The sequence below is a fragment of the Ambystoma mexicanum genome, chromosome 1p (assembly GCF_040938575.1).
Source record: "Ambystoma mexicanum isolate Mex_15411 chromosome 1p, UKY_AmexF1_1, whole genome shotgun sequence".
NCBI lineage: Eukaryota > Metazoa > Chordata > Amphibia > Caudata > Ambystomatidae > Ambystoma > Ambystoma mexicanum.
This window is the reverse complement of record NC_090921.1, coordinates 968,299,602-968,312,531: the sequence shown is the minus strand read 5'-3', so window position 1 is coordinate 968,312,531 and position 12,930 is coordinate 968,299,602. Positions and strand designations below refer to the sequence as shown.

The following is a 12,930-nucleotide window of genomic DNA, read 5'->3' as shown; positions in this document are numbered from 1 at the left end:
CAGAGTTTTAAGGTGAAACTTTGTAAATTGGACAGATATTTTGCTATATTGGGGTAAGTATGATATTAGTAAGTTGTAGGAAAATAGCATGCACTGGCTAAAACCCATGAAATTCACTGAAAAACCTTTGTTAAAGGGACGTTATGGTTACGTTGCACTAATAAAAACCTATGAAATTCACCGAAAAAACATTGTCAAAGGGATGTTATGGTTAAGTTGCACTAATAAAAACCTATGAAATCCAATGAAAAAACGTTGTTAAAGGGACACTATGGTAACAAGTAAAACCGAAAAAACCTCAGAAAATCGCCAATTATGGTAAGATAAGAAACCATAACTCGCAGCACCACTGTGTACTGCTAAGCCTAACACCCAGGACATCAAAGATGACCTCACAAATGTCATTGATGACATCACATGTAAAATTAATTTTGATGAAAAGTCCCTACAACGGCCTGTTGTTTATAATGTTGGTAACAAGATGTCAGGGTGGATCGGGAGATCTATCATGAACTACTTAATCTATTAAAGAATGTACTCATCTAAACAACATTGTATTGGAGTGTTGTTAATACAGGAACCTAATCATACATAAACATAGGCAATGGCTGCAGCATGCACCATAGCATTACAATATATATAATCTTGTAATAATTTTGGATAGTACAATAATGAACGCTACCATATCAGAGTAATGTTAAACATATAATAACTAGCTGACAATTCAAGACTTACTACACACTTGTGCTAGTACAAACCATACATATGAGGACCCACAATGCATACAAATCAGCGGCACATACAGGGAAACTAAAGTAAGGAACAAAATGTCATCAGAAAATGTTAATAACATTAAAGCTTATCTTCATGTATACAAATGAATTGTGTGTTTGTGGCCTGATTATTTCCCCATGCTGTGCACCATGAGCTAGCCTTAGACCAAATCCGAAGGAAAGTACTTTCAGAATATATGACAAGGTTAACGTCTAGATATATAGCACCTTTTGAATTTTAATATTTTGACTGTCAGTGAACAAATCTACCTGGCATACATATGTCAATGAACAAATGTATTTCTATGTATTTGTTGTTCCATTGTACAGCACTTTGGCATAAAGCGCTCAATAAATAAATAAATAAATCAATCAAACACAAGTGGCCCAGATATGTGATGCCATCAGTGATGTCATCAATGCCATTTGTGATGTCATCTTTGATGTCCTTGGTGTTAGTCTTAGCAGTGCACGGTGGTGGTGCAGGTTATATTTGCTTAGCTTACCATAAATGGCGAATTTCTGAGGTTTTTCGGTTTTATTTGTTACCATAACGTCCCTTTAACAACGTTTTTTCATTGAATTTCATAGATTTTTATTAGTGCAACTTAACCATAACGTCCCTTTAACAAAGTTTTCAGTGATATATATATATATATATATATATATATATATATATATATATATATATATATATATGTATATATAAATATTCATGTATACTGTTTGTGTTTATTTTGAAAAAAACATATTTTTGTCAGAAATGCCTTGAAAAAGCATGTTTTTGGGTTTTGCTTATGGCTTTTAACACGAAACAAATATAGGCAGCTTCAGTAGGTAGGCAGCAGCAGCTTTTGTAGCTAGGCAGCTTTGATACCTAAACTTTACAGTTATTTGCAAATTCACGTATAATTGTGCCTTACAATAATTTGTTGACACTTTGTTAAAAAGTAACGTATAAAATGATATGTTATGGTTATGCATTAAGTTGCACAATTAAGAGAGTTATAATTAACTTGTCATTTTTTAAGAAACAATGTTAGTTTCTTGTTATGAATTCGTGAAATGTTACAGTACATTGGAAAATGTAACTTAGAAACCTACAGTCACAGGCCATCTGCCTCACAAAATGTCTGCCTGTGAGGCAATGCCAGCCAATTTTCAGTGACCCTTCTCTCGAATGCTAAGGGTTGGGTTGATATAAAATATCACTAATGCGTTACCAACATAATCACACAAACCACCTTCATTTGCTTTGAGAGGACACCATTTTTTTTTAATGTCTGGCTGGCGCGACCTTTTCTTGATGCCAGAGCTAATGAAAAGGGGCTTTGTGTCAGAAATCTCCTTCCAAAACTTGACCTTGTTGTGAAGAAGAATATTCTTCCTACTAATGTAACCCTCTGGATGTAAATAATAACATGCAGAAGGATCAATTAATCGAAAGATGGGATACCTCCGGGACGTTGATGGCTGCAAAGAAAATACTCCAGGTTAGTGTTGAAGGATACCAATAGATTCAAACAAAGACTAAGTCGAGAACCCACTAACCTGTGCAATGATAGCTGTTAAACCCAATACTTTCTAACATCTGACAAGTACACAGTCACCGAGTAAACACTCTGTAACAAAAATACAAGAGGAGTTACTATTAGAATAATAGCAAAAGTATAGGTAAGCAAGGGTAAAAGATGTTAATCTTACCAGGAGTGACCCTTGATTTTAAGGAAGTCCATAGGTTGATGTAAAGTTCGTGGTAAATAGCACAATCCCAAACAGACTATTCCCAACGGCACGCGTACGCCTAATGAGTCCAAAAAGGCTGACCCGACGGAACGCGGACACCTAACACACACACACAAAAGGAAGTCTCTAGTCCGTGTGTGATATCCAAGGAAGTCCGATGTTGTTGAGGGAATTAGCAGTACAAAACTTCATGAAGCAATGAGGCAACCCAAACCCAAGTGTGGGGTCATGAAGCTGAAGAGCGAGGTACAAAGCCGTGGAGCTTTGCAGAGACGAGATCCGAAGCAGTCCGGGTCTAGGCGTGGCAAGCAACTAACGCAGCTGTGGAAGTACAGGAGCAGAATACAATGTGCGATGCCAGTCGTTGCCGTGCAGTTCAAGGAATGTAACCGTGGAAGAAACAAAAGCAGAATCCAATGTGCAATCCGAGTCCTTGCCGTGCAGGTCAAGGAGCGTAGCCGTGGAAGAAACAAAAGCAATCCGGTTAGCAGTCCGAGTCGGAGATCAGATAAACCATTGGAGGAGCAACCAATGAAAAAACTAGTAATCAGTTTGTAGAGGGACAGAAAAAGCAGAGGCTGAAAGGAAACCAAGGTTAAACGCACTGATAAGGGTAATTCCAAAAATAAGGGCAGGGTAGAAAAGGAGACAAGGAAGTTCGTAACTTCAAAAGCGAAAGCCAAAATGCTAATCAGAAGCAAAGAGCGTTAGCAGAGGCGGTACTAAGTAGGAGTGAACATGTGACCCTGCCGTAGACGTGCTGAACGTCGGATCCACCCCCTTGGCAACGGAGTACTGAGCTTCCATGGCAACCTCCAGTCAACAGGGAAAAACGTCCTCCGGAAAGCCCTAGGTTGCAAAGCACGTCTAAGCGTTGGCAATACTTTACGTGCACTTTGTTTGTAGCCTGATATATAAAATGTGTTTCTGCCGACAGAACCATGCTTATGTAAATGCACGGGACATCCTGAATACTTAGCCATGACACTTTGGTGTCAGTCAGCTGTTGTGTCATGCATAACTAGTGCATCCTGGTGAAAGTTCTGTTCCAGCAGTGGCCATTTTGTAAGGGCCATTGTTTAAAATGGCGAGAAATGTGTTGAATGCTTGTTTTAATGGGCATGCTTTGTTTACATGTTGATTGATACAATGATGTGATTTCCCCTTTTGTGTTGCATTACATAGTATGTGTGTTATTATTGAATATGGCTGCCTCATATGTATGTAGATTGACAACACAAAGTTCCAAATCCACAATAGCTGTCACTGACCAAGCAAATTCTGCATAGAGCCCTTTCTTTATTTCTATAATTATCACCCACAACAGCTTGCAGTGCTTTAGGGGACCCGTTTTCATTGGGTCCTGCTTTGATTGCTCCAGTGCCATGGCGTGGTGTTCAAACATTGCACAAAGTTATCGTGCATTGCTGAGGTGATCAGTGCTAGGCAGGCAATAGGTGCCTGCAGCTCCAGCAATGCTTGGAAATTAAGTTATGATCCCTGGGACAGGCCCCACACTATTGCTCTCTTCCTCCAGGCTTCCTGTCATCCCTGCAGGCCCTGTGCACCGAAGATGAGACTTAAGACAACATGATCATTGCTGCTGATTACTGAATAAGTGTATGTTTAAAATAAATGTGTATGTGGGTATACATTTTGAATGTTGTGCACTCTGTGTGTGTGCAAGAAACTTTGAATGAATGTGGGTGTCAGAGTGAGTGAATGTGTGTGAGTGTGACGTGTGCGTGTGTGAATGAATGACTGATGCCTCTGTGTGTGATTGGAGCATGCTTGTGTGCTATCGCTTGGTGAGGGAAGATGAGGCTGTACTGGGAGGATGCCATCAATGAATATGCTTGGTATATATTGTGTACACAAACTATCCATCCCAAACGTATTTACAGTGGCAATACTGGCATATATTTGGTCACAGGCAGCATGAAAAAAGTTTTTACAGGCTCATAATGGAATATATTGTGGACACCATCATTAAAGTGTTTTCTGGGTTGATAATGCCATATATTCGGGTACAGTCCACATGAAAATGGGTTTAATAGGATCATGCTGGCATATAGTGTTGCTACAAGCCATCATCAACATACTTTAAATTGGCCATGCTCCCAGATAGGAGTGTTTACAGTGGGAATACTAGCCTATATTGTTGGGCAAAGGCATCTCGAAAATGTTGTAAAATGCCCCTGTGTATTGTTGATGGCCAGGACTCTAAAGGATTTTTTTATGTTACCCCAATTAACCAACTGTAAATTGTATGTTTGTTTACCGGATTGTTCTGAAGAATGCCACGCCCCAGCAGCATGCACATCCCCTACACTTTCAACCACCTGCAACATGCTCCCCACACCAACCCTCTTCTCTCACACACACCTACCCGTTGTGGCAACTGCACCTCCACTCAACATACACCCACTATGTGCTGCTTGACCCCTTGCCCGCCACATAACCCTGACCAGCTTGCCCTCCCCCCACAACAACTCTACAGCTTGCTCCAGTCTCAATCTACACCCCCCGATCCTGTGCGGCATGTCCAAACCCCAGTAAAGCCTGATGGTGTTCTCATGCATTTGTATTAGTATTCATTTGATGACATGGGGTGTACATTACAATCAGAAATGACTTAGAATAGAACATTTACAGATGGGGTGGCATTTCCAGGAAGGGAGCCCGCACAATACCACAAAGATATGAGCAAGTGGTGAGTGAGTTTATGAGCGGCTGAACAAGGGGAAACATAGATCCTGGACAAAACAAAAACAAGTGATTTATAAAGCTTACATTAACATAGGGGGGTGGCAAGTGCTTCAGGCTAAAGAAGAGCACTGTACACATATACACAATTACATTATTACACATCATTGGAGAGAGTTTTGGAGTTAGGTAGGGAGTCTGTGAGAGAGCATGGCGGAGCTCCCTCTGTGTCCAGTAGGTGACATTTAGGCTGAGCTTTGAGGAGACCCACAGTAGAGGTTGATTTGTGATGGGCAAGTGATTTCAATGGAGCGAGGTGAGTAGTGTGGAAAAAGTGGAAGTCAGAGGAGACCTGTGGGCTGTGGGAAAGTGAGCATGAGTGCAGAAGGGGAGTAGAGGGAGCGAAATGGTGACTAGACAATGTTACTGTCAGGCATGTACTGAGGAGAAAGACTTTGATAGCTTTGTAAACTAGGAGAAGGAGTTTGAAAAGGAAGTGTTTGTGCATGAAGAGCCATTCAGCATGGTGCAGGTAGGTAGAAGCGTTGGAGTATATGGGTACATTGTAGAGAATAGAATGCAGGTAGCAAAGCTGAGGACACAGATGTAGTAATACGTCACACAGGCAGATCTCGGTACCTGAAGATGGGCAAAGGATCGAAATGCATTGGAAGTCTATGCTTTCCTGTGTCTTTGGATTAAACAAAGAATTTAGGATCTTGTATACTTCGAACTGAATTTTAATTCATTTTTGGATACAATTATTTTGAATATGCATTGAGCTACGAAGATTTTCCTCAAATTTTTGGTGTGCTTGTCACACTAGAGGTCCTTCCAATCCCCTAGGTCGTCATGCCTAGAGACAGTGATATCTTCGTTATCGTACCCCACAGTGCAAGTGGAACACTTTGGCTACAGGACCACATACTTTAAATTCACTCCACATACAGGAAGCTGGCTCATTAGATTGGTTGAGTAGGCACCAGCTATCTAATGAGCCAGTTTCATGTATGTGTAGTGAATTTTAAGTATGTGGTCCTGTGGCCAAAGCGTTTCACCTGCACTGTGGGGCAACGATAACGAAGATATCACTGTTCAAGTGTAAGGCGCACATTGGGGCTTGGGTAACCCAGCCTCTGCAAAGTTCATGTTGCCACTGCACATGCCATTTACTCTGTGAAGATCTATGAATTGGTTTGCGCACATTTCGGAATGTTTGGGATTCGGGCCCTCTCTCCTCCTGGAGCCAGTCTGTCACTGCTCTTTGCACGCAATGATTCATGGGTACCGGGCTTTCTGTTTCTCGTCAGAACAGCACAGTGTTTGTTTCTCTTGTCTGTTGTGGTATTTGGCACTTGGTGATGCAGCAAGCTCGCATGCCTGAGGAGGCCTTAGCAGACCTTCCATACTGTAAACAGCCGTGTAAGCCTTACCTTGTGGGGAGAAGCCGCTGCACAGTATCTGTAGGAGCCTTTCCGGTCGGTCCAGGCCGCCGCAGTAGTACAGTCGTGTCCAGAGAGTGGGCTCAGCGAGGGCGGACACGTGCAGCTCCATCGACTCTTTCACGTCAGCAGGAAGGGAGGCCTGAGGAAAGGTGCAATGCAACCACGCCACGGTGTTGTCATTATTGTTTTTACGCATCAATACAGATTGAATGCTAGCGATCTCTCTTCAAGACATCACTCAATGAAATCAAAATAGATGTTGCAGTAACACATTTAGAAACCGTTTTCCATCTTTTGAAACCAGTGCTATGCCCTTCCTTAGGGGAAAAGGCGCACGTTACAATAGTCTCCAAAACTTGGAGAGGCAAACATGTAAGAAAGTTATTTTGCTCAATGTTTACCATTTATTAGATCAGGATGGAGTAACATTATTTTCTGCCACACAAGGTTCTTCGCTATACATTAGATAAATCCGTGTTTTATGTTTTCCTCTTTAAATGTTCAATTTCCATTTGGCAAAAATTAATTTCGTATATGACACTAAATTATTTCTCAATGTCTCGCAATGGGATAGCTTTCTAAATTGTGTCGCAATAGGATAGCTTTTTTAAATCGAGTTCGTTTTGCAAAAGGATGTCAGTGTTTACAATTAAGTTCAACATGTGCTTTGTTGCCATTGAGGAGGCAATGTTGTTTAAAAGAATAATACAATCATTGTCATAAATTATCACACTGTGAGGAGCAAGAACACGTAATTAAATCTGAAATATATTTTGCTTATATTTTTATAGATGTGTGTTTGGTGCTGGGAAGGAAAGCAGGCATCATGGATACTGTGTGAAGATGTATCTTTGTCCACACTTTATTATTGTGCATGTGGAAGGAATCTAGGCACGCAGAGCAGCCATTTTGGGATGCTGTAAATGCTTGATATGTAGCAGAGGAAATTGCATGAGACGGCGCTCCAGCGGCTTCATGCAGGATACATCTCTGACAGGGACGAGTTGCTGATTATAAGGGCAGGCTGGGTGCAAGGATTGTTACTGGCTACCCCATGTGAAAGGTAATTGTTTTGGTGCCCCATTCCACCACCAACCCAATAAGCTCCTGAGTGGCATTAGCATGCCTTGAGCACAACAATGCCTTGGCCACTTCACAGACATGTTATGTCCTCTACATTCACAAAATCCCCACATCAAATTCAAGACCACCCAGACTGCAGAAACAAAGTGCAGACTTTAAAAAAGAAAGCAGTGAAAACAAGTAAAACCAGTTGGAGGAGGAGACAGGGGAGAGAACAAAGAGGAGTGAAAGGGAGAGATTGGAGATAGGAGAGCAAACGCAATGTGTGGAGCAGGAGGACTAAAGTGAGAGCAATGGGAGTAGGAGGAGCAGTAGTTAGGGGTAGGAGTAGCTTTGTCCAAGTTTCCTCATTAGGTGGTGGTGAAGAAACAAGAACAGTGGGACGAGCAGAACAGGACGAGGGCAAGCGCTGGAGTATAAAGATCAGGAGGGTCACCTATGTGCACAACTAGGATGTGGTCAGCTCCAGACGACCCCACTGATATTGTCCCCAGAGGTGAATCCAGGCCAAGTCAGATGACCCCTCGGGACCTTGGAACAGAAGCCGGCAGGGTCCAGACAGAGTGCTAGAGAGGTGTGTAGGCCATGAGCACTACCCAGGTCCCGGGAGCTAGTACTAAGGTGGGGGGATCCTATCCAGACCAACCAAGGTGGGGGAAATACCTACAATTGTCTCTGGTGGGGCAGCTAAGCCCAGGAAACCCCTAGGACAGGGAGGGGAAATGTTTACATGCCCATTCCAGACCCCTGAGGACACAAGTGGTCCAACCAACATTGGAGGCATTGGAGGCAACCACCCAAGGAGGCAACTTGGACAAAGCAAGTCACAACAGCACTACTCAGTCTCGGAGGCCCAGACCCACCAGGACTACAAGAATCGCAAAGGGACGTTATAAGTCCCTAGACTTTGAGAGGCTGTTTGTTACTGTGGTTGGCCATATTCCTGGGGTCGAACCCTCAAGATTGTTGTTTTCTAGAACAGGGCCAGCTCTTTTGCACTCTAGACCAGTGGTCCTTCTAGAGCAGAGGATACCCACTGTATTGTTTAACCCACCCTGACCCTTTGTCCTGATCAGAGAAAGCTCCCTTCTTTTGGGTGGGTAAAGAGATCCTAGATTGGTAGCAATTCTAAAACAAATGTCAGACCCTTATTGTTGAAGATTATGGAGTGGCCGGTGCTTTGACATCTGTTATTACCCTGTTACCCGTAGGGATACATCTGTTTTGTTATTCCCAGAGAGATTTAACGTCCATGTACGTGTGTGTATATAAATACATGCTGTGTAAGAACTTCAAACTCTGGTCCGTGCGTTTTTTCTGCCTCCCTCTTTGTGAAACACCATTTGCCTTACATTGATATTGGATGCCCAGGATCTTGCACCATTTGCCATTTATTGCCATCATATGTCCATGTACTAATGCCATTTGCCATCATTTCCCCATGTAATGATATCATGTGCCTGATATTACCAGCACATGACCAGCTACTCACACCAGTAGCCAGGAACTTTCAGATGCAAGAGGCTGGTGGGCCAATGGTGAGCAGGGACACCTTGCTGGCAGCAGGAGATGAACATTAAATCGCTGCTCTCCCTCATACTGGCAGGGTTTGGTGTAAAGGCCCCACAACAAATGCAGCAGGCTGAGACATAGAGCAAGGCAGAGTCCCAAATACGGATGTTACAACCTTGTTTCTGCTCTCCACCCCCTTCCATCTAGAGTTAGTACTGTGTCCACAATCTCTCCCTACCCTGTTTGGATGAGATTGAGAGATTTCCAGCGGTCCATGGTTGGGAGAATAGAAAGACACCAGTTGTGTCAAATCTCACCTGACTTGGAGGAATGTTGTGCTTTGTTTCAATGAAGTGCCATCCTCGGAGAGGGAGTGCCCAACAGCAATAGATACGGCTGTTTATTGTCAGGGGTTTCCTCCACAAAGAAAGCACAGTGATTTTAGGTGAGGAGTAATTTTTCAGGAATAAGTGCTTCGGTTTCGGTGATGATCCTTCTGTTTGGCTGTGTCCTCCGAATATGGGAGTGCATCATGGCATATTTGAGTGCATCATGGCAGGCTCTATAGAGCCACACCGGAATATCACAGAAGATGGACTTCCTGGGGCTTGATTCACTGTTATAAGGAGTCCTGGAAGAGGAGGGTCTTCAGATCCTTCCTAAATCATTGGTGATTCTCTAGATCCTGAGGCTCAGAGGAAGTTTATTCCATGCCTTGGGACAAGCCAAGCCAAACCTGATGCCTCTTCTATGTTTCCACTTGTCACTCTGTGCACAAAGGGCATCAGTGTTGTATGCACACAAGTTCTGCAGTGGAAGATACATTATAATTCCTCTGTTAGCTAGTTGCGTCCACGTCACCAAACAGTTTCGTTAACCATAACCTTGAGTTTAAATTCCACTCTTTGCTGAAGCGGCTGCCAGTGGAGCCATTTGAACCCAGCAGAGATGTCCCTGCTTTTTAGGCCCAGGACCAAGTAGCTGCTCTGTTCTGGATCAACTGAGTTGTCTTATGGTGCATTTAGGAGTTCCTTCATAGATGCTGTCACAGTTGCCATCCCTGGTTAGGGCAACTAGCGTGAACTAACTAACTAGATTCTCGGAGATCGGAGGATTCTACACAGCCTGCAAATGTGGTGGCACTTGTGATGAATCCTGCAGATACACCACTGATCCCCAGCCTAAAGTCTCCTCCCATGTGGCCAGGGTAAGGCAGTCGCTACCTGATACTGACCCTGGGGGTGGTATTCTGAGGGTGGATCACATGGGAGGAGATGGCTGTAAAGGAAGAGTGGTGATTCTACTAGATGAAGCACGACTGGCCCACTTGATCTCCACCTTGTCTCCTCACTTCCAGTGTTATGCCAAGGACACAGCTTTCCTTTAAGCTACCATCCTCTACCTCCTGGCCTTCTTCTTTCATACCTGACTGCTATTCAGACATGGTGCTCTGCTAACAATCTCTGCCTTAATGCCAGTAAGACAGAGATCCTTCTCATGCTGACACTGGCTCCCTGCCCCCCCCACTCTCTGGCCACCCTCCATGGATCCCCTCCCATCACCCTCTTGTGAGGCAAAAAGCTTTGCAGTCATCTTTGACTCCTCTCTCTCCTTCTCTGAGCACATCATGGACCTTGCCAAGAAGTCCAACTTCCAGCTCTACCTCCACAGAGGCATTCTCCCTTTCCTCACCTCCACCCAGAAGCTCAATGTCTCCAGAGCGCTGGTTCTCTCTAGGCTGGACTACTGCAACAGCCTCTTCCTCAATCTGCCTTTCTCTTCATCCTCTTCAACTAATCTAGAACAGGGCTGCAAGACTTATCCTTAGCCTCAAGCACAGGGACCGCATCACTCCAGCCCTAAAATCTCTCCACTTGCTCGCAGTGACCGGAGAGATCAAATTCAAGACCCTTTGCATCATCCAAAAGGCTGTCCGAGGACTGGGACTTCTCTACATCCAGATTTCTCTCCCTAGATTCCTCAGTTCTAGAGTTCTTCGATCCTCTATACCTTTCCTCAGCAGGATCCTCCCTCTGGAATGGCCTCCTTCCCCACCTCAGACTCGAGCCCGATCTTCTTAAGTTCCGGAAACTTCAGAAGACCTTCCTTTTCTCCTCTTCCTTCCTTCTCCCCCTCCCATGCTAATGTTCCACTGCCGTTGCGACTGGAGCCTGGTCACTTATGAGTCCTATAGAGGCCAGGCTTCTTTGACCAGTCCCCATCCCCCAACCCCCTGCATCCCTACTAGCACTTGCCCTCGGTCACCCCTCCGGGACTAGCCTGATTCTAGTCCACTCCATCCATCGCACTAGTCCCTTTCCCACTTCCCCAGCACTTGCCCTTCATGGCTCCCCTTAGCACTTGATCAGCCCCATGGGCCTTCACTCCTGGACTTCAAGCCCCCTCTCTGCCCTGTACCCCACCAGCTCTGTACCCTACTTCCACCCTCCGTTGCACTTTTTGGCTCTGCACTTGCATAGTATGAATGTCACAAGGCCTAGTACTACCGTAATTGTTGGTTTTTCCCTATGTCCCCCCAATCCCCTTCTGTGTCTTGTGGCGCCTGGAAACACTTGTGAATAGGTGCCATGCAAATGGCCAATAAATAAAATAAATAATTGAAATACGTCTATTTATTGTGAAAAAGGTCCATTAACGTCAAGGATTTTAATGGCTTGTTGCCATTATTCAAAACCATCTGATTCTAAACCCTGGAGAAATACTTTGCTTAAACAAAAACCCCTTCAGTCTCCATATAAATATGGTGAAACTAAAATGCATGACACATCTGATGCTTAAAGTGGTTGTAATATTGTTACAAATGTTAAACCATATGATGTAAAATCCATTAAAACTTCCTTGGACTCAAAGGCCCTCATTACGACCCAGGCGGTAAGTTACCGCCTGGGCCGTGACTTTACCACCATGGCGTAAACTACGTTTACGCCATGGTGGTTGGCGGACTTACCGCCCCATTCCGACCTTGGCGGGGCGGTAAGTCCCCAATCCCCATTTACCCTTCCCCATTCCCATATTTGCCCCATAGGGCATAATGGGAGTGGGGAAGGCGTTAATTACGCCACCGTAAATTACGGTGGCGTAATTAACTCCATGGTCCCTTAGCGCCATGGATTTTAACACCTGCTAAAAGCAGGTGTTAAATCCGCCATGGCGCTAAGGGACCTCGTACTCAGGCGGTAAGGGTCGGCGCTGTTTACGCTGGCGTAAACCCCTTACCGCCTGGGTCGTAATGAGGCCCAAAGTATCAGAAAACTTTAAGTACTGCGATGAGGATGCGGGGCAAGGAGTTCATGCGGATGAAATGTGACTCTAAGAATATTGATCAGTCTAGTTGTTTCAAAACTGATCAGCTCTGCAGGACTTTTAAATCATTAAATCACATGCAGCTGGGAGAAAAAGGTGAAAGAATGGAGGAACATGGAAAGAAGGTGGAAGGTGGAAGAAGAGGTAAGGCAGGTTGCAGAGTGCACAGAGCGGGAAGCGTGACAGGTGGCAGAAGATATACCACGAAGGACGGTGGGAAGGGAAGCACGCCTGAAGTCAGCTGGTGGCATTCGAGCCCAAAGCAGAGGAGCTCCAGAGGGGAGAAAGCAGAAGGTGTGTATGGAGAGGCAGACATGACAAGCTGTGTTGGTCTTGGCAGC

General features: G+C 44.3%; 1 protein-coding gene across 1 annotated transcript in view; it reads right to left on the bottom strand.

Moving 5' to 3' along the window:
* Positions 1 to 12,930, bottom strand: part of LOC138582452 (uncharacterized) — a 1,938,885-nt gene that overhangs the window by 239,364 nt on the left and 1,686,591 nt on the right. Inside the window, exon 15 of the mRNA XM_069653763.1 lies at positions 6,659 to 6,809. Coding sequence (XP_069509864.1) covers positions 6,659 to 6,809 — 151 coding nt within the window. The remainder of the gene's footprint in view (positions 1 to 6,658; positions 6,810 to 12,930) is intronic.